At 43.9% G+C, this 21381-nt stretch overlaps 2 protein-coding genes across 2 annotated transcripts; one reads left to right on the plus strand and one right to left on the minus strand.

Moving 5' to 3' along the window:
* Window positions 1–427: 427 nt before the first annotated feature.
* Window positions 428–17306, plus strand: LOC130373291 (GRIP and coiled-coil domain-containing protein 2). The gene is made up of 24 exons (XM_056579672.1): window positions 428–604; window positions 784–846; window positions 963–1047; window positions 1149–1225; window positions 1352–1456; window positions 2094–2532; window positions 2707–4664; window positions 4814–4865; window positions 5014–5114; window positions 5219–5317; window positions 5940–6059; window positions 7062–7226; window positions 7641–7745; window positions 8362–8524; window positions 8881–8981; window positions 9211–9288; window positions 9887–10024; window positions 10715–10836; window positions 11839–12015; window positions 12408–12616; window positions 13747–13965; window positions 14096–14235; window positions 15752–15953; window positions 16046–17306. Exons 1-24 carry the CDS (start codon window positions 599–601, stop codon window positions 16117–16119), a joined length of 4998 nt encoding a protein of 1665 aa, XP_056435647.1. The 5' UTR covers window positions 428–598; the 3' UTR covers window positions 16120–17306.
* Window positions 14113–15390, minus strand: tmem223 (transmembrane protein 223). Its single transcript, XM_056579673.1, has one exon. The coding sequence runs from the start codon at window positions 15258–15260 to the stop codon at window positions 14424–14426; it is 837 nt and encodes a 278-aa protein (XP_056435648.1). The 5' UTR covers window positions 15261–15390; the 3' UTR covers window positions 14113–14423.
* Window positions 17307–21381: the final 4075 nt, after the last annotated feature.

Genomic DNA, 21381 nt, shown 5'->3' on the forward strand with positions numbered 1-21381 from the left:
TGGAACCAAATAAAACAAGTGTCAAAATGAGAGGCAGTTTACTGAAGGGCCTTATGCTTCAGGTTCAATGCAGACACTTTCATATACACAGTATATTGGAGATTGAAAATAGAGCACAGCCATTTGCAAGGGGTAAATTCTGTAAGATTGTATGTCCACACAATCGTAGGATGAGAGCAATGTGTCTCTTCTAACTATTGTAATTAATTATATTTGGGGGAAACTTATTTGCATTGATTTAATTTTCTGCTGATGCTGAATGAATGATGTATTGATAAGTGAACGTTTGTGTTTTCTGATTTTTTATATATATTTCTAAAAAAAAATGCAACAGCATTTTTTTAAGGGGCCAGCGGAGCACAGCCAATGAGAGTGTCCCAAGAAAGAATGGGACGACGCACGCCATAGCTGACGTCATCTGGTCTGACGAATGCGGAAATCCATCGCTAGGTACCGGAATCAAAACAGTGGCGACGATATACCATTAATTCCAAAAAAGAGCACGTCATTTTAATGGTATTAGAAATTATTTCAACGCAACACCACTTTCACTTCTAGGAGGGTCCATACACAGAAGGTCAACACTTGAGCCGTCGAGATGGAGGTACGATGTCGTCGATTAATTTAGCTCTAGCTATGACACTTGCTTGTGTGTGGTATTCTATTATTTTTGCCATCTTCATGCAATATCAATTCATTCCATGGAGATGATGAAAAGACATGGCTCATTTCTCACGTCCAGTACTGTCCTTTAAACCCTTCAATATTAATGTGCTGCAACAGGAACCCGGTGGCACTGGGTCCCAGTCTGTGGCTTCGCCTCAAGCAGGTGCACCGAAGTCAAAGGTGCTGTGCATAACATACCTCTGCGTTTCTTCTTTGTTCAAAATAAAGATGTTTCAAATATGTTTCCTTTCATTGATGTTCATCTGTCTATGTCTACCATTATTTAAAACTCCTAGTTGGACACACTGTCCAAAGATGACCTTATCAAGTTTGCCAAAAAGCAAATCGCAGCCATGCAGAAAATGAAGACCAAATGTACAGGTTTGTAGCCATATATTTTGATTATATGTAAATGTGCTCAATAATTTGGCAGACAGATTACATGTTAATCTAACCCTCCCTCTTTCCTCTTTTATATTAAGATTTGGAGAAAGAAGTTGAAACATTCAAACAATCAAAAGCCAGCAGCAGCAATGCAGTCGACCCCAATTTATTGCAGGTTTCTGCTAAATTATTATTGCCTCTCTTCAGTTGACATTAATACAACATCCCTACTGACTTTTGTGTTTGTGCAAATGTATTTGTGTGGCCGTACACACTGACATACATGTTTTATGTGTACCAGGAGCTGACAGAGAGAATGGAGGCATTACTGTTGGAAAAGGCAGAGTGTCAACAAAGACTGGTGTTGTCTTGCAAGGATCTTGAAAGGACAAAGAAGCAGACAAAGGTGAGAAGAAACCCAAATATTGAGGCAGATTCCTTACAAGAAAACAATGTACGCATTTTTTTTTAGAATGTCATTGTAACCTACAAGCTACACTAAATGGCCACTTTATAGACGAAGTCTCACAATAGGGGAAAACACAGGTGTAGCTCATAACATTAGGGGTCCGTTCGTTTAGGTTATGTAGGGCAACAGTATAGACTTATATATTGACCCTGCTGGTGCGAAGACAGACAGAAATAAAACCGACCTAATGTTAAAATGACACGAACAGGAAGTTAATTTATCCTTCGGTTAGTGACGATTAAGTAAACATACAAAGGTTATTTCACGTTCTAATGGCTAATGGCTGAAAACCAACTGAACTTAGACCAGAGGTGCCAACACCTTTTTCCAACAATACTTACTTTGTTGACTGAACTGCTTAGGTGATCAACCAAGCAAGCCGTTGGTTAAGCTGTCAATATGGGAAGGCTCATTTCTGTACCCTTAGGGCCGGAAATTTTTGGAATATCTCTATAAAAGCACTCATTTGTACCTAAAATAGTAACCACTGAGTTTATATATTCATATAAAGCATATACCATAAAAACATATCTGATATCTATCTCTACATCAAATATTCTGATATTATTTTCAGGATGATTTGGACCAACTTCAAGGACAACTTGACTCTCAAAAAGAAGACCACCAGAGACAACTCGAGACCTTACAGGGAAGCATCGAGGAACTCAACGAAAACCATCAGAAGGAAGTAGCACAACTTCAGAACCTACTCGCAGACTACTACAAACCAAACTGTTCAGACTCCTCACGTCCCTCGGAGGAAGTGCAACCTTGTCTACAAGATCAACTTAGGACCCTTATGGCCGAAATGGAGGCCGCCCGCCATTCACAGGAACATTTCCAAAAGGAGCTAGCACTGGCACATCAGGACGTGGAGAACTTCAGAGAGGAGCTGACCCAGCAAGGCGCACGACATCAGGAGGAGATGAAGGCTCTGGAGGAGGACTGCGAGATGGAGAGGGAGCGGCTCCTTCTGCTCCATGACGAGCTGACCGAGCAGCTGGCTTTAAAAGGTAATCCGGCACTTCACACTGTGTGCATTGTTCAGGAGTGTAAACATGTTGTAGTACGTGGACACAGCCTCTCGTTTTCATCGACCAGATACTTTGTCGTCATTGTATGATGTTGACCTAGCTTAGTTACACCTACCAGGTCGTTTGTTGACACAGAAAACATTTTTTTTTTAGACACATACCTGCAGGATGTCCAAGAGGAGGATGAGGAGCCGATACGAGGTTCAGGGATCGCCAGGATGCTGGAACTGTCTGGCTGCAGTCAGGCGGAATCCGATGTCGCAGAGGGGGAGGCAACAGACGTCTGCAGATTGAAAGGTGTCCTCGAAGATGTCCAGGCCCAGAACACAATGCTGCATGACGAGCTGACATTGTTGACAAACTTGAAGGGCGAGCTTGAAATGGAGCTGGAGAGGATCAGGGAGGAATTTCAGGCAGAGAAGGAGGAATTGGAGTTCAAAATTGACGAGCTCCAAATGACAAGAGAGAGTGTGCACATTGAACAAAACACAACCTCGGAAGACTTGAACTCGAAAGTAGTTCCTGACTCTGGCGTTCATGAAACAGTGAAGGAATTGGAGACCAATAACACAGCCGATGTACTTGATGGTCACAGCCTCCCTTCTGCCTCTGAAGTGCAATTATACGCTAGCCTTGCTAGACCAGAAGACCAAAGGTTGTTGAGTTTAGATGATCTTAACCAGGAATCACAAGGAAAACAACACAACAGAATTGAAGAACTTGAGGCTAAGTTGGAAGCCATGAGTCATGAAAGAAACACAGCCATTGATGAATATGTCCAAATCAAAGACATTCTGCAAGGATTGGAAAATGAGTTGGGTCAGAGGACGGCTAATTTTGTTGCCCAGTATGAGACCATGAAAGAACAGGGTGCCAAGGCAGTACAGGATCTCCAATGTCAGATCGAAGAACTCCAGCAACAAAAGACCATCCTGGTGGTGTCGGCCAGAGAAGCTACAGAAGACAACGAGAGCCTCAAGAAAAGTCTGAATGAATTGCAGATGCAGCTTGAAGAACAGCTAGTTACCAAGCAGCCCATGGAGGACTGTGTGATCCCACCCCAGAACTCTGTTTTAGAAGAGACAAGGCTAGCCTTTGAGCTTAAGGAGTCGCTCGAGGAGCTGACCAAACAAAATGAGGTTATCGTTGTTCAACTTCAGGCAAAGGACAATGAGGTCCATGAACTCCGAGAGATCGTCGGGGACCTGACGGCAAAGCGCGACGGGTTGCAGTCCCAAGTGCAGATACTCGAGGTGCAGCTAGACATGTTTGTCACGGAGCGGACAAAGGAGATCCAGTGGATTCAAGAGGAGAAGGAGAATAAGCTAGAGAGTTTGAGTGTGGAGATGGAGAGCCTTGGGAAGGCTAAGAATGCTGAGATTGAACATCTGACAGAGGAAAAGGCCAAGATAGAGGTTAACCTGAAAGCAGAGATCATGGAGAGACAAGAGATGTTGTCCTCCCTTGAGCTGGCTGTCCAAGGCTTCTCCACAGAAAGGGACAATCTCAAATGCAAACTTGAGGAAGCATCCTCTGCCCTTTCCTGTGCTCAAGACGAGCGGAACCTTTTGGACTCAGAACTGACTGCGCTCAAGTCGGAGCTGGAGCAGAAGGAAGCCGATCTGCAGGCCAGGCTGCAGTCACTGGCTGAGGAGGCGGAACAAAGCCGGGCAGCAATGACGGTTCTGCAGGAGAGCCATGCAGAGGCGTCCAGACACTCTGCTGAACGGAAACAAGAGCTCCAGAACCGCATCGAAGAACTAGAGCGGGAACAAAGCATGGCGATGAAGACCGATGAAGCCAGTGGAGAAGACGGGTTGAAGGAATCTCGGGAGGGGCTCCAGATTCGCATTGAGGACCTGGAGAAGGAGAGGGACATGTTGAAGAGCAACCTGGTGGAGGTGGTGAGGGACACCGAGGGACTCCAGAAGGATCTAGAAGAGATGAAGTATGCCAATGAGAAGATGAGCGAAGAGAACCAAAAACTGTATGCCCATATCTCAGACGAAGCCATAGAGGACATGAATACACAGAGAAGACAACTGGAAGAACAACTTGAAGAAAAGAATAGCCTCGTCACTAAGTTGTGCGAGGATATGGCTGCCTTGAAGGTGCGTGAGTGGATTGTTTAAGAATTAGTATAATAGGTTTCAATTGGCACATTCTAATAATTGCACTTCATAACTAGCTTCCTAATTCAGGAATGTATTCCATTTATAATTCCCAGCCTTTTTAACATTTCTCCCATTCACTACGCTAGGAATCTGCTGCCCAATCAACTTCTTGTGAAGAAAACTTTGCTGAGAAAATAGGTATGGAGTGTATCACTGTGTATCATTTAATCTTGGTCCCCTCACCCAGTGAGAAATACTGGTGTGACTCCAACTAGCCTAATCTGAGTCATGCATTAAGTCTGCTTTACGTTTTGTTTTCTACACCCTGCCACACATCGACACTCAGCCCTCCTGGAAACTGAGGCCAAAGAGAAGAATGAGAAAATGAACAAGATAAAGGCGGTGGCCATCAAAGCAAAAAAGGAACTGGACACTAGTAAGAAAGAGGTACGGTCGTCACAAAAGTACAGTGTTCGTGATTTCCACAGAATCTGAAAATTGTTTTGCTATCTAAAATCCATGGTCTCTCCCTTTTTGAATGGTCTTTCTAGGTCAGCACCCTTAAAGAGAAAGTGGAGTTGCTGAAGGCTGAGCGGGACAAAGTGAGCAGCTCCATGAAGGATGTCATCCACACTGCTGAGAGCTACAATGTAAGGCAAAGAGTCCATTTCTGACCATGTATCCTTTGGTTTATCTTTGCACAATATACAATATGCGTGTGTTCAACAAAACCATCTCTCGAGCCAAACATCTTTCTGTGATTTACGTGCAGAAATGTCATAACTACTATTATTAAATTCCTACTGTCTGTTAACATTTTTTCGATTTAATATTTATAATGATTAGGGTTTTATTCAAGTAACAATTACATACTCTGTAACCCTAACGTCCATATCAATAACATATGTCTTTGTGTAGGAACGACCCTAGTCCTTCAAAAAGTAAATGGGCTATAACATATTGTATTGATGTTCCATGTACTATTGGACTCTTAATCAGTGTCCCCGAGACAACACTGTTGGCCTCCATTTAGGATGAAACCACTCTCTTGTATCAAATGTGCATTTTGCTCGCAGCCTAAATGGAGCGGCTGTCAAATCTACTGTGACGTATAGTGTTTTCCTACACTGTGCTGCTCAGCCAGCCTTCAAATCAATGGTGTGTGTGTGTGTGTGTGTGTGTGTGTGTGTGTGTGTGTGTGTGTGTGTGTGTGTGTGTGTGTGTGTGTGTGTGTGTGTGTGTGTGTGTGTGTGTGTGTGTGTGTGTGTCTAGAACGTGCAGATTGATCACGATAGGCTGACGGAGCAACTGGATAAGGAGCGGGAGAAGGCGGAGGGGGCGGAGAGACGGATGGCCGAGCTCACCAAACAGCTCGATGCTGCTGTGTCACAGGTAGGGCCCTGCCTACACCATGCCCTTACGGGTACACAGGTTTTTATCCCCTTCTGTGATATAGAATCCTGTCAGCACCACCACACACAAGCTTTGGAAAAGCGTCCACAGGAGAACATTAAAAGAACCAAATACGCTCAGTGGTTCAGCGATGATCTGGCCTATTAACAAGTCACCACCGAAGAAGATTTATTAATAAAACAGAGCAACAGTTGGATCTGACTGCATGTGCATTGGGATTGGTTGCGAGCCGAACTAGCCATGCCCATAGCCCATAGCATACAGACTGATATTTCACCTGTGATTTATCTCCCTGCTTTGTTTACCTTCCATGATGGTGTCTGTGGAGCATGGCTCGCACAGGCAGCAACGCCGTAGCTCTTTAGCAGTTGTTTCTCTACTGTCTGCTGATATACAGTTGGTTATTTATCTTTGGACACCCTTTAGCGAGCCATGCATGGCACAACGATGGCCTCAAATAGACCATTAAATGAGTCTGGGGAGGCATCCGCATTTAATTGACTCTTCTTCCCGTCCCCTGTTTTCCCCCAAATGAGTGGTAGAAAGAAGTTATTTGTTTTTCCATCTGTTACTGTGCTGTCACAGAGACTGAGCTTTATGCTCGTTATTGTCTCTAGGGGGCGCGGACTGTTAACACTTTATGGTTTCATGTTCCGCATGGATGACAGATTTGTGTGTGTGTGTGTCTGTGTGTCGTGTATATGGGTGTGTGTGTGTGTGTGTGTGTGTGTGTGTGTGTGTGTGTGTGTGTGTGTGTGTGTGTGTGTGTGTGTGTGTGTGTGTGTGTGTGTGTGTGTGTGTGTGTGTGTGTGTGTGTGTGTGTGTGTGTGTTGTTCATTTTTAAGCACACACAGGTTTCTTTCTTCTATTTGCATTGTATGTATTGGTTGTCCAAATTGAAGTGTGTGTACATCGGTAAGCCCAGCTGTACAATAGTCCTGGTCTGCTGCTGTTCAAATCTTTTTCTCCACACACGTGCAGAACGCCACAGTGAGCGGTGAGAAGGAGGACCTCCTGGCCGCCGTGCTCACCTGGAGGAACACGGTGAAGCAACTGGAGGCGCACGTCAAGGAGGCCGGCAAACAGCGAGAGGGCCTGGAGGCGGAGCTGCTCGCCGAGAGGCTGATGAAGGAGCAGAAGGTCAAGGTAAAGGAGAGAAATGGAGGGACGACATTTGAGAAAACTTCTGTGTGATAGGTGTTGTATAAGTGTGTCGATGGATCGCAACGGATGGGTGCAAATTGCCGTCCCCTACCGCCAGAGGGGGGTTAAGACCTGTAAGTTGAAGAAAATGATTTAGTAATGGCATGTATTTAACCAGGATTATCATTCATCAGCTGTATCTGCTGCGAGGTAGCTCTCCCGTAGGGTTGTGAGACCCTCCTTGTACTCAGGTTTGCGTTTAGCAATGAATGGTGTGTGTGTGTGTGTGTGTGTGTGTGTGTGTGTGTGTGTGTGTGTGTGTGTGTGTGTGTGTGTGTGTGTGTGTGTGTGTGTGTGTGTGTGTGTGTGTGTGTGTGTGTGTGTGTGTGTGTGTGTGTGTGTGTCGTGAATTTTCAGGAGTTGTTGTCCGCCACTTCTAAATCAGAGGAGCTGACAGCTGAGCTCGGCAGGCTGCAGCAGCTGTCTCAGCAGACTGCTCATGAGCTGCAGCAACTACGCAAGGTGTGCAGGCACACACACACACACATGCATGCCTACCCACCCACACACACACACACAAAGCATTTTTACAAGCACCAACAGAGACTATTTCACCAGCCTCCTCTGAAACATACACCCAACGCAATAATGAACCAGCCACTCAAAACACACAAGACCCTGGGGCAGGGTCCAGTCAGGCAGGTGCACTTGTCCCCCATACTGGCTTACTGCAGGGGACTACTGTAATGGCAGGCCTCTAGCTATGATCACCATTTAGAAAGGAGGATGGAGCCATTCCAGCCCATAGCACTGAAGTTCCTGCTTTCCATTAGTGGTTTGCCATCTATTTATAGCCATCTGGATAGCAACTGTTGTCGACTGAACAGAAATCGGCGCATACATTTTGCATTGACGCAGATATTTTCAAAGAAAACACTGATCTGCCCTCAACCTCTCTTATCCCTGTTTTGTTTAGCCACATCAAGCCTGTACTCAACATTCACTCGCTATAATTTCCTTTATATGAGGATGAATGGAATTGGCCATGGCCATTAGCTTCTATTATATGGTATTGAACCTCAATACATAGGTATATCACTGCTACTTTAGGCATGTGTGTGTTTTCCTGTCCATGCAGGAGGCGCAGCAGAACTCTCTGCTGGGTATGGAGATGGCGGACTACGAACGACTGGTCAAGGAGCTCAACATTAAAGTCTCTCAGGGAGAGAGCGACATCACTCAGCTGAAGGCGCAAATAGCCACTCACGTCCAATCAGAAGAAAGCTTCAAGCAGCAAACAGGTGTGGACTTGATCCCTTCACTCATTAACACGTATTAGAAATTTTTTTTGCATCTGAAGATGATACCTTTTTTTTTTAAGGAATATAGATTTAGATATCCCCCTATAATCACAATATCCTTGAGTGGCAATTTACAATGAATGCCTTGCATTCACCCACTCACACACCTGTCTGCGTTATTTATACTGCGCACCGTGCACGGTCTTCTGGAGCAGTTTGAGCAGGTTTGGAAATCTCGCTCAAGGGTACCTGGACAGATTAACGCAACAAGGAACCATGATCAGCTGTGAAACAAGTTGCTGATTCCCTCTTATAGTGAAGAATACATCCAAGTAAAACGTGTGTGTGTCATACAGAGGACTTGAAGTCCCAGGTGCGGCAGAGGGAGGAGAAGGCCTCCAAGATGAAGCAGCTGCTGGTGAAAACCAAGAAGGATTTAGCCGAAGCTAAGAATCAGGTTTGCATTTAGTTATTTTGTTTGCATTGCCTTTTAATCCCCAGAAAAGTATAAAAGAGCTTCCATTAGGAATGCAAACTAACAATCTTTTATTGTGTAACAGTATTGCCATATTAATGTTAATATTACAGTGCATGTACAATGCATGAATGTGAAATGAAGTTCCCCCTTGCCTGGGTCGTGTGTTGTATAACCGTACGTGCCTTTTGCGCACGTGTCTGTTTCTTAGAATGCATCCTCCATGATGCTCCAGGCATCACTAAAAGGAGAGCTGGAGAAGAACCAGCAGCAGCTGGAGTGTTGTAAGGTAAATCACCCCATCCACTTTGGTTTCAAATCCAAAACATGGCCAGGCTTTTTGGATCTTTTATGTATTGTTTTCTTATGGTTGTGAAATGTGGAGGGCACAGTGTAAATAATGTTGTGGCAGACATGTAAGGGTGATGGCTGTGTATAACAGGGTTCCATCACTTTATAGTTCATATTAATTCATATTTTATACTAATTTCCGTGTACAGATTAATTTTGCTTATGTTCCTGACCATATTTTTCTCCATCTTATCAGTCTTATTTTATTAATATTCTCTATTCTTACCATCATGTTTCAATCTTTAAGCAGAGCGTCAGTGACTGACTGTAGTTATTTCTCTCAGGATTAATGAAGTATGCTGAATCTAATCAATCAAAGTAAATGTTGTGTCTCTTTTAAGAGAGAATTGAACAAGTAGTGTAAGATGTATAAGCTGAATGCTCGTAACAAGACGCATGCTTACGTTATTTGAGGAGAGCAGCAGTGGCACCATACATAAAAAACCCTTATAACAGGAAGCAGTGATGCTCTAGCCTGTCAACACAACATGCTGACAATGAGGCTCTCTGTTGTGTACCCCATGTGTCATGTTTAGATTGAGGTGAGTGAGTTGATGGCAGAGCGACATCGCCTTCAGGAGCAGCTAAGGTGTGCGACGGAGCAGAATCTGAGGACAGCCAGCTCTCTGCAACAACGCATTACCAACCTCCAGCAGGAGTGTGAAGTGTCTAAGGTGCGTGTACGACACACACACACTGATATTGTTTGTGCACGTATCGTATTGACGCAGGACAATCCATCAAGCGTGCATTCGGAGTGCACCTTCTCTCCATCACTCCTACATCCTCCTCCCTGTACTGTGTTTACTTTTCCTGTTCCTCCAGTTTCATTGGCGCAACTCCCCCCCCCCCCCCCACCCATACTTCCTATTATCTCCCCATCTCTTCAGTCCACATGTGTAATTATTTTTAAATAATAGTTAAAAAATACCAACTGGTCTTTTTAACTACCTAATTTTATATTGTAAATGTTACATTTTAATGATTTTAGATCATCCAGCCCTAGCTATTATTATTATTATGATGATGATGGGCAACCTAAAAATAAGTGAATACTTCATACTTATTACATACACTATGAGGTTAGATCTAGCTGCAATTAAGAATCATAATTCAGGGCAGAGCTTGGCACAACACGAGCCACACTGGCACATTGCAAACCACTGCTAAACCATTACTTAATGAAGTGCTCAAGAACCTTTCTTGGAGTCAGCATGGGCTTGTCCAATAGTGATTAAAAAGGGGGATTTAGAGCTTTACTTCAAGGAATTAGGAATAGGCGGCAAACATTTTGGCTTCTCTCTGGACATTTATTTTAATGAGAACCTTGTTTATCCTATTGTCTATTTGCTAATTATTTTCAGGCGGAGCTTGTCCTAACAACAGGGGACTTTGAGAGTTATAAAGTGCGTGTCCACAACGTGCTTAAACAGCAGAAGAATAAGGCAACTTTGCAGAGTGACAGCGAACCTGTCAAATTGGAACGGTAAGGCCCACAGAGATTTCAAACTAAACTGTTTAGGGAGCTGTTAACATTGCTAGAGCGAGACGGAGTGCAAATCTTTTATGAGGTGCAATTAAATCACAAGAAATTATAGAAATCTCAAATGAATGGTTCATAGACAGACTCCATTTGACCCTTGCTGGTTTGTTGTGGCACGGCATTTTGACAACTGAATAAGGTGGTTTGGCCGGTGCTTGGCCAATAAATGTTGCAAACTATTGCAATGCCATTTGTTCTCTGATGCAGCATGCCATGTACTGGAACCTGTGCTAATGCTTTGGCCCGTTTTTTCAATTGCTGACTTATCTTGCCTTTAATACGCCAAACGACTACGTTCAGCTACAGAGCCCTCATTCATATTCAATATTCTCCCAAATACACACGGTGACAGGGGGCAGCATTGCGACCGGAAAAACAGATCTACCAAGCAAAAAAAAACTGCACCACAGAACCACCATTTTGCCTTCGTCATTGAATATATTTGACGGCCACATTCGACAGACTACTATACAGTGTAGTACCATTGAGACCATAATCATTGTACACATACAACAGTTGTATATTAGTTATATGATACATTGTGAGTGTGCTATATTTTACACTCCTATTGATAAAGAACGTATCCATCAATTTACAATACAAGTCAAATAATAACAGGCTGGCTATAATGAGGGCCATTTGACCTTGGATCCAGCAGTACTAACATGATAAGCAGAAGGTTTGGGTGGAGACGGTTCTGAGCCTTGGAATCCAAAAACTGAAGTTGCAGAGTTACGCCTTGCTTTGTGTTTTATTGCAAAGATATTCTACTGAAGAGAAACTGATAGTAGACAAAGCTTTCAGTAGGGGATTTTATTTCTAAAGTGGTCAGTCCACACAGTGTTGATTTAAATGAAACGAGAGAAAGAGAAACGCCCCATTCACCATTCAGAGGTCGTTTTTTGTTGGACACTGGGATATATTATTGTTTTTGTGCTCTTGCAGGGAGCAGCTTTCCTCTCAGGTGGAGCAGCTTCGGGCCCGGCTCTCCGAGAGCCAGCAGAGCCTGCAGGGCTGCGCTGCTGAGCTGCAGCAACTCCAGCACGAACATGACACCCTGCTGGAGCGCCACAACAAGATGCTCCAGGAGACGGTCGCCAAGGAGGCGGAGCTCCGCGAGCGGTGAGGGGGAGTGGAGGAGGCGAAGGCTAAATGCAGCGGCGTCACAAGGGTCGCACTTGACTGCATTTAGCGCCACACGACTGGGAGTGGTTTCATCGGGACACATACCGTCGACGCACATATGCCACTTCAAGCTACATTTAGAAACAGCTTGAATATGAGTTAATAAAGTCATGTTGCTATGGATCTGGCGGGGGGGGTTGCTGTCTTAGTGCCCCCTCAAATTAATCTTAAAATTGTCGTAAACATCGTATCCCATGGTGCATGGTGTTGAAAATGTGAGCGCTACAAACACTCAATACAATGTATCCGGTGTTTTACGTATAATTGTCCCATAGTTACCGGTAGTCGAGATATACAATTAAAATATATCTGTTAAAAATCCCTTTCAGGCTTCTTTCTGTGCAATCCGAGAACATGTCTCTGCGCACGGAACAAGCCCAGGCCCAAGCAGAGCTGCAGGCCCAGGCAGAGGCTCAGAGACTGGCCTTCCGAGAGCAGGTGAGGCACCTGCAGGACGAACAGCGGTCCACCGTGGAGACTCTGCACGCCCAGCTCAGCCGGCTGGAGGAGCAGCTCTTCACCTTACAGAACCAGAGCGGTAAGGAGCAGCCGTTCATCATGGCTATAATCAAATACTCACCAGTCAATCTTATGACACAACGGAATTATACGAGGAGATGATTGCAATTATTTAAGATGTAGAAGTATTTTGTACAAACAGAATAACGCATTTTAATTGTAATGGGCATTTAATAAAATGTTATAAAAATTGTGATACATTACGGTGTACAGTAGTATTGGGAGTTAGCTGACCCTGAACCGATCTATAAATGTATTATAGATATTGTCTGTGAGAATTTGTGTGAATTATTTTTCTCTCCCGGTAATCAATAACCTGGGAGGTTATTATGGCTAGGCTGGAGGAGGGTAGTCTGGTTCTGCTCTCATCAGTTGTTGTTTGTCTGGCTATTGGGAAAATACAATATAATAACACAGAGTGGCAGGCAGAGGGAGTTGGCATCCTGTTGAAGAAATGTAGTTGCATGAGAGCATTTGAAAGTCATGAAGAAGAATTGGTTTAAAGGGATTGGGTTGCTTTCAGGGTAGCATGGTTTCATGGTACCTAAGGTCTTTCATCACCTCCCACACAGCTAATATCTGGCGCTCATCAGAGCAAAAGCAAGCAGAAAACCACACAGTAGAAATTCCAACAGGGGGTATGTTGTTTAGTCTAGCATTCTGTCTAGACACAATCAGTCTAGACTTATCAGGTGTGAGGAAGGGAACTGTTCTTGTCCCACACCTCGCAAAGCACGTTTATAGCTGTGCACTATGATATGACTATTATGATATAATAGTCATATCATTTTTAATGACATATTTAGCTCACCCCTAGGCATTTGGAGATTGTATTAGTGGAACCCTGTTTCATAGATAGTTTCATGCTACCATTGTATGTCTGCCCATTCCACACCAGTTGCACGCCACACGCCTTACCATCCCTGTTCGAGGGAACCTGCTGGATTTTTGGAGCTTTTGAAATTTGGCCTGTGGAACCAGCTTTCACTCGACGTGACACACTGGTTCACTGCCATTATCTGGATACTCAGAACCCAATAGTACTAGATTGCAACGTTTGGATTAAGCTCATCTCTAGTGGCGTCACTTAGTCACGATCTTTATTTCATTCCAGTGTCTCATACCACAAATTTTTACCCTTCATCTCAGGTTCTCCGTCCATCCAATCCAGCCGGAGGCCCCGAATGTCTGACCTCCAGCGCAGGAACCCTGACCTGAGTCATGGTGGTCCAGGGAGCATAGACCTCCAGACCACAGCCCGGGAGGAAGGCGAGGGCATGGAAACCGCGGAGACGGAGAACCCCCTCCAGCCACATCCTCCCCTGCCTTCTTTAGAGCTGCTTCTCGGCTCCCCAGACCCTAAGCAAGGTGCGTGTTTTAGGACTGAATGACCACGACACTAATGATCACTAACAACATTATAGTTCAATTCTCATTCATATAATTTTGACTACATAGCAGTTACTCAACTGTTCCTCTACATCCGTTTTGCTGCCAGAACCATTTGTATGGACCGTGGAGCCTACCAAGCAAGAGTTGAGCCAACAGCTGACCACAGCAGCACGCAGTATGGAGCATATGAACAGCCTGCTGCACGAAACGGAAGCCACCAATGCAGTCCTCATGGAGCAAGTTACAGTATGTATAAACACAACAAGTCAGAAAAACTCAGCACCGCAACATCAATTCACCATCATTGGAATTTATTTGAAACAGTTGTTGGTAAACTACCATTTTTTTCCCCTTACAATTGATTCCACAGATCATAAATACAATTGGTTTCATGACAAATTTTTGAACATATTCTTTGGTACCCAATTGTTCAATTAGAGTGGTCGATATGCCCCAACAGTTACATCAAACAATTGAGCATTGTTTATTGTCCCTTCTTTGTCCAAAAGAAAATAGAATATATTGTCCTTAATCTTGAGTGGAATAAACGAGGGGGACTCGTTCCTGTGGGCGTGGCAGGCGACGCGGGACAGAGGCACGGTTATTTGCCGACCTTTGTCAGGTCCCAGGGGTGACTGGGTCGCCACTGTCACCATCTTGCCTCCTTGGTGCAAAATCACCCGACTCACAGAACGGCGACAAAACAGGACGCCAAGTCCTATGATGCCTGCTCCCACCGCAAGACACCCTCCTGTAAACCCGTATCTCCAAACACTTCTTCCTAAATTGATATCGAAGCTCCAAAACCCGGCAAGGCCCGTGGTGGTAACTTTGCGTTGTTCTTTTAAAGAGCTGTCGTTTCTTAAACCAGTGTAAGCGAAATGTGCAAGGTAGGTCCAGAAGAGAGTCTGAGCGCCGCAGAAGGTCGCCAGGAGGCGTACGAAGCGTGTTCGGTCGTGATGGAACAGAACGACGTCTCTGGAGATCTTGGTTGATGTGCAATAGCAGCGCCCTTGTTGGGTTAAATCCCTGCGGTATTTTGGACATCGCAGTCCGGACAGTACATGTGGCAACTCGATCCCGATCAGGCATTTAATACGACTATAGACGTCCTTCGTTTGGTATGTTGATAGATTCTGTGGCGACAACGGCTTACTTTGCGGGATATCCCTCAGTACTTTGGCGACAGTTTGTTGAATACTTAGCAGTCGAACCCGAACTTGGATCGAATTCCATTGATTCGACTTACAAAATAAACGAAAGAATCCCATCCTTCGATTTGAACGGCTTGAAACGAAGACGCTTCTTTATTCAACAATTGCGAACTTGTATTTCCTGACACCTTACGAACAGGGCGCCGCCATACTAGATTTTCGATGCCGCGTCATGAACTACAGGGAGCGAGATGGTCCAGAAAACCTAGTGGCCTTGATCTAAGGAACGTTTAAAAAATTGTATGGATGTACACATGCTTACGGCCAAACCATATCAAAAGTACACTATTTTACACTTGTTTATGCATCATTTCATAATTATACTTTTACAGCCAACTGTAAATTATTGTATTTGTTGATAATAAGCACTATCGTAAAAATATTCTAGGAGTAAGTGACATCCGAGGTCCTCAACATCCACCCACCTTACTTAAGCAAACAACCCCCCCTTCTACTTATACAACAGAACATCTTAAACAGGCAACAATGCTCTCATAGTTGCTGTTTAATGCAGAGGATAAAACTAATGTGTATCTGTCGCTCCCTAGCTGCTCAAGAGCGAACTGCGGCGCTTGGAACGTAACCTGGAGAGGGACAAGAGCGTGTCGAATATGGAGTACTTGAAGAATGTGTTGCTGCAGTTCATCTTCTTGAACTCTGGTAACGAACGACAAGCCCTGCTACCGGTCATTCACACCATGCTGCAGCTCAGCCCTGAGGAGAAGAGCAGGCTGGCAGCAATAGCACAGGGTACGCTTATTTTACCCATCTATGCACAATGCCACTCTGTTTATGTGTTTTTGCTCACACGATATTGCGTCTCTTATTTTCTCTGTTGACAGGTCAGCCAGACGTATCGGGGTCCAGGGGCGCTGGATGGTCTTCGTATCTCCACAGCTGGTCTGGAATCAGATAGATAGACAACATAATAGGGTGGGAAAATGTAATCAGGAACATACTACTAGATCTGGAAATCATACTGGTGATGTGTTTTGTTAATGTCCACTTGTATATACATGCATATAAAACTATCCTGACAGTAGTTACTTATAGCCCAGGTCAAGTCATCACATATTTGGGTCGACATGACCAAATTATGGCATTGCAAAAGGTATCAGTGCGATTTACTTTATTTCATATTTGTGCATTTTCTTTAAGTGGCAACTCATCTCAGAGCCAGCTAGCATTTATACTTAGGTTGTGCTGCTACATCGGTATGTGGAAGAATCATAATAATATATATTTTATAAATGATCACTGTATGTGAGCCCGAGACCAGACCAGACCAGACAATACCAATAATACAATTTAGTTTGTTAAAGATGCCTGATGAATGTTAAGCCAAATGTTGAAATGATGGGCATCTATGCTCTTTGAGGCATTCTGTAATGTGAACCTTACTTTTATTATTTAAGTGTTTTATATGTGTGGAAATATGGTAATAAAATTACATTATATATTTTGGGTTATGGGTCCAGTATTGTCATGTAATGTTAAAAGATTGTTTCATTTTGGGGAATTCATGGCTGTTAACATCGAATAAATAGATGTCACGTGTGGTCATTATTACCCACATTGTTACTTTTTATTTATTGGTAAGCAGTGTTTGTTTGGTAAGTTTAAATATTTTCTTCGATATTTTCTTAATTCATTCTTGGTATTATTTATGGTTGCTATAGTTTTTGTTAATAATTTGTTTATGTGTCCCCACTACCGCCTCTAGAGGCCAAAAAGTATAGGCTATGGATTCCTCTCAATCTTTTTGTGTGTGAAAGTTGTAAGCATAGGCCTAGAAATAAAACAGGAATTCAGGATGATCATTATTACCATAAATGGTTATATCACACAAAACAACAAATAAAATGAAATGTACTGCAGTATCAATTGAAATTAGGAAACAATACAAATTGGTCATCAAGTTGACAAGTTAAAATGGATATTTTACAAACTTCATCTTGGAAGGGAGGTTATTTCAGCCATAAAATCTAATACCTCTTGGCTCGATTGAGAAAACGGAACGATACATCTAACATGATGACAACATTTTCTGTTTGTCATTTAATATCCATAGCATTAATGACCATAAGCCGCTTTCTACTGTTACACAACTTGGTCTTAAATAAAGTGAGATGGACCAGGAGCTGGGGCGAGTGTTTGCTAGCAGACGGTGTCAAGGCTACACATCATCAACACTGATGCTGTGTGGGGTGGGCGGCGTTGCGAATCTCCGTCTTGGGCTTGTTCTCCTGGAAGTGGTACGCCTTCGTCGATCCAGATGGATTATCTTGTATATCTGTGCCAGCATAGACATCGTAAATAGCCACATCCTTTTTAATCGGTCAAACTATAGGCCTATATATTTCTTTGTTCCAATCAGATAAACTCCTGAACAGGTTCTTAATAGGCTATGGTCAAAAATATTAAGATCTGTGTGCAGAGGGTTTCTCTATGGGTTTGAGAAATATTACACATTAAGGTAACCCAAGTTGTTAAAAGTGAACATCACATTTCCATGTTTAGAACACGAATATGTGTGTCTCATCCACAACGAAAGGCAGAGATAGGCTACTATTTTAAAGTTCTTCCAGCAAAAAGCTTTTTCATTTAAGTCTACTCTTGTCTACAATATATATTCTGATGAACAGTCTACTATGGGGATGGAGAAAGTTAATGAATATTGCGACACACCTGGTTCAACGGCGATAGGGAGATTGATAAATGAGGGCAGAGAGACAGTCGATGGAGGAAGCGGACGCAGGGACGCTGATTGGAACGCGGAGGCTGACGGAGAAGAAGGCATCAAACTTTGTGAATGAACATTGACCGTTCATTCAGATAGGAAGAGATCGATGCTCACGGTGATGGAACTGTCTTCGCATCTCTTGAGTTTTTCTAGACACAACCTTAGGTAAGAACTCCTCCTTCCCTGATATACATATAGAGCACGGATTGAAATTAAGTCAATGGTGTGTGTGTGTGTGTGTGTGTGTGTGTGTGTGTGTGTGTGTGTGTGTGTGTGTGTGTGTGTGTGTGTGTGACAACCGCAACCGATTATGTTGGTTGTCTAGCACCGACTGAGAAGAATGTATTGGTGTTTGCTTCAAAGAAGGGAAACTAGATTGTCAGTCTTTAGCCCTTTACCTATACAGCATCCATAGCTATACCTGCTGTGCAAATAACAACCGATTTAACTTTCATTCCTCAGACCAGCAAATAAAAAAATAGAAATAAAGTTTGCATTTACATATGTTGTCTCATACCCAAAGCAGATTATATTATTTAACACAATATTGTACTTCTCAAAACCTCTGCCTTTGGACAAACTTGGTAAGCCCAAATGGGTAGTGTGGTTGAATTCGTAATGTCTGGAGGTGGCCCCCGTCCTTGGGATCTTCAACTCACACCTCTGGTGGAGCTTGTCTGGCATCCCTGTGGAGGATGGGGGTATTGAGCCAGAGTGGGCAGTATTCAAATTTCAAAACCTCCATTGATGAAACTGCAGCGGTGAGCTGTGGCCTCAAGGTCTAGGTGCCTCAAGGGGCGGTAACCCTGGGACACGGTGGTGGACACCGGTGGTCAGAGAAGCCGTCCAACTGAAGAAGGAGGCCTTATGGAATATGTTATTCCAGAGGACTCTTGAGGCAGTTGCAGGGTACGACAGGCTCGAAGGGCCGCTGCCATATCGGAGGCTAAGCAGCGGGTGTAGGAGAAGTTTGAAGAGGTCATGGAGAAGGATTTTCGGTCGACACAAGTGTTTCTGTTAACCATCCGGCACCTAAGGAGGGGGAAACGGCGAACCAGCCAAGCTATGTACAGTAAGGATGGCACTCTGTTGACCTCAACTGAGGAGGTAGTCGAACGCTGGAAGAAACACCTTGAGGAATTCCTGAATCCGACTAACACGCCCTCTATGGTGGAGGCAGAGCTTGAGGCTGATGGGCTTTCGTCGTCAATTTCGCTGGTGGAGGTCACTGAGGTAGTCAAACAACTCCACAGTGGCAAAGCCCCAAGGATTGATGAGATCCAGACAGAAATTCTGAAAACTCTGGGTGTTGACGGGCTGTCTTGGTTGCATTGCTTGGAAGTCTGGTACAGTGCCAAAGTAGTGGCAAAACGGAGTGGTGATTCCCCTGTTCAAAGTGTGTGCAAATTACAGGGGTATCACACTACACAGCCTCCCTGGTAAAATTGACTCCAAGGTGCTGGAAAGGAGGGTACGGCCGATAGTTGAACCTCAGATTGAAGAGGAACAATGTGGTTTACCCCCCGGACTTTGAACAACGCACCAGCTCTTCACTCTTGCAAGGATCCTAGAAGAGGCCTGGGAGTATGCCCATCAGGTCTAAATGTGTTTTGTGGATCAGGAGATTGCGTATGACTGAGTCCCCAAAAAGATACCGTGGGAGAGGCTGCGGGAGTATGGGGTGAGGGGGTCACTCCTCAGGGTCATCCAATCTCTGTACTCCCGAAGCGAGATGTGTCCGCATTCTCGGCAGCAAGTCAGTTCCCGGTGGGTGTTGGCCTCCGCCAGGGCTGCACTTTGTCACCTATCCTGTTTGGGGTATTCATGATAAAGATGTCCTCAGGGGGGAAATTCATCTTGGGCTGCAGTCACTGCATCAAAAACTTGATGCATACCACATAGAATATACACAGAAGTAGACAAATAAAACATGCTTCACTGCATCATCAACAACAAAGACAATCACAAAAAACATATATTCAGTTCAGCAGACTGTGCAAAACACAGTGGGGGTAAATGTGTACAAGAATAGAAATCAGGGATACAATTGGCTAAGTCCAATAACAAAAAAACTTACTAGGTAAAAAAAAAAGTGTTTTGTTACTGTTTAACAATTGAATTGCACCTGGGATTAATGAGTTTTTGAAAGGTTTTGACCTGCATTTTGGTTACTAAATCGTCTACCTGAGGGTAGCAACTCTATGTCCTGATTCAGAATGTGGGTTGGATCATCCAGTATTTTATGTGCCTTCCTGACCACAGAATTGTGATACAGCAACTGTATGTAGTACTGTTCTTGGTGGCCTACAATTTAAGGTATTACCATACCAGTTTTGCATACTATAGCGCAGTCATACTCAAGTAGCGGCCCGCGGGCCTTTTGTGGCCCGCGGGGTGTCTATTAATGGCCCTCGAGCTGTTTTGAAAAGTTTTTTTAATTATTAAAAAAAAAAAAAACGTGCTGGGCGCTCTTATTTTGAAACCGTGCGCCGCGATCTCAATACGAGGCTGGGGGTTGCAACGATAAACAGATAGCACTCCAGCCCACAGACCGCTCCAGCCCTCCCAAACTCGAGGCAGACAGTCCATCTCAGCAGCAGTCAAGGCCGATTTAGGGTCGTTTTAGACGCAGAGACGTAAGCACGTAATTTACACAAGGGACTTGTTTTAGACAAGTTTTGATTTACGGTTCCTTTAAGGTTCCTTAAGGATTGCGCGTGTTGCAAGGGGATTCTCCGCCAGAACAGTAGGGGGAGCAACGAACGAATCTGTGGGCGTGGAAGTGGAAATCGCTGGCTTGTTTATATTTATAATTATCATAATTCGTTCTTGTGTTTTCTTCTTCTCCTTCTTCAAAATTCTTCATTCGCTTCTGTCAAAGCCTTTTAAAAATGGCACTATTATGCTGTAAAACCGGAAATGTGAGACTCCTGAAAGGATGTGGTTAGCTGGCCAATCACAGTCTTTGCGAGCTGCGTAGGGCCGTAGTGTTTCAGTCGCATAGTCAGGAATTTTGGCCGACGCACTTAAGCACGTAAGGGGGGATATTTTACAGCGCAAGGGGGGGTTATGTATCTTACGTGCTTACGCGTTACGTCTAAAACAGAGCATATATCGGCCTCAGTCACACGTATACCGACCGGCCCCTTGAGTCACTGAAAAAAAAAATTGTGGCCCCTCATCATTTCTACTTGAGTACCCCTGCTATAGCGTATCGCACTCTGAAATCATTTGAAAAAACAAAAATGGGAGTTTGTTGTTGACAACGAGCAAGGTACGTCTTGTTAATCTGTTTTCTGGGAATAATTGACGCAAGCAGAAACCAGAAAACAAGCCGTTTTTTCGTTTTGACAAGAAAACGAAAATCTAAATTTCAGTTCGTTTATTCGTTTTTTGGTTCTTACTGAGCGAAACGAATTTACCACTCAATATCTG

The sequence above is a fragment of the Gadus chalcogrammus genome, chromosome 20 (genome assembly GCF_026213295.1).
Source record: "Gadus chalcogrammus isolate NIFS_2021 chromosome 20, NIFS_Gcha_1.0, whole genome shotgun sequence".
NCBI lineage: Eukaryota > Metazoa > Chordata > Actinopteri > Gadiformes > Gadidae > Gadus > Gadus chalcogrammus.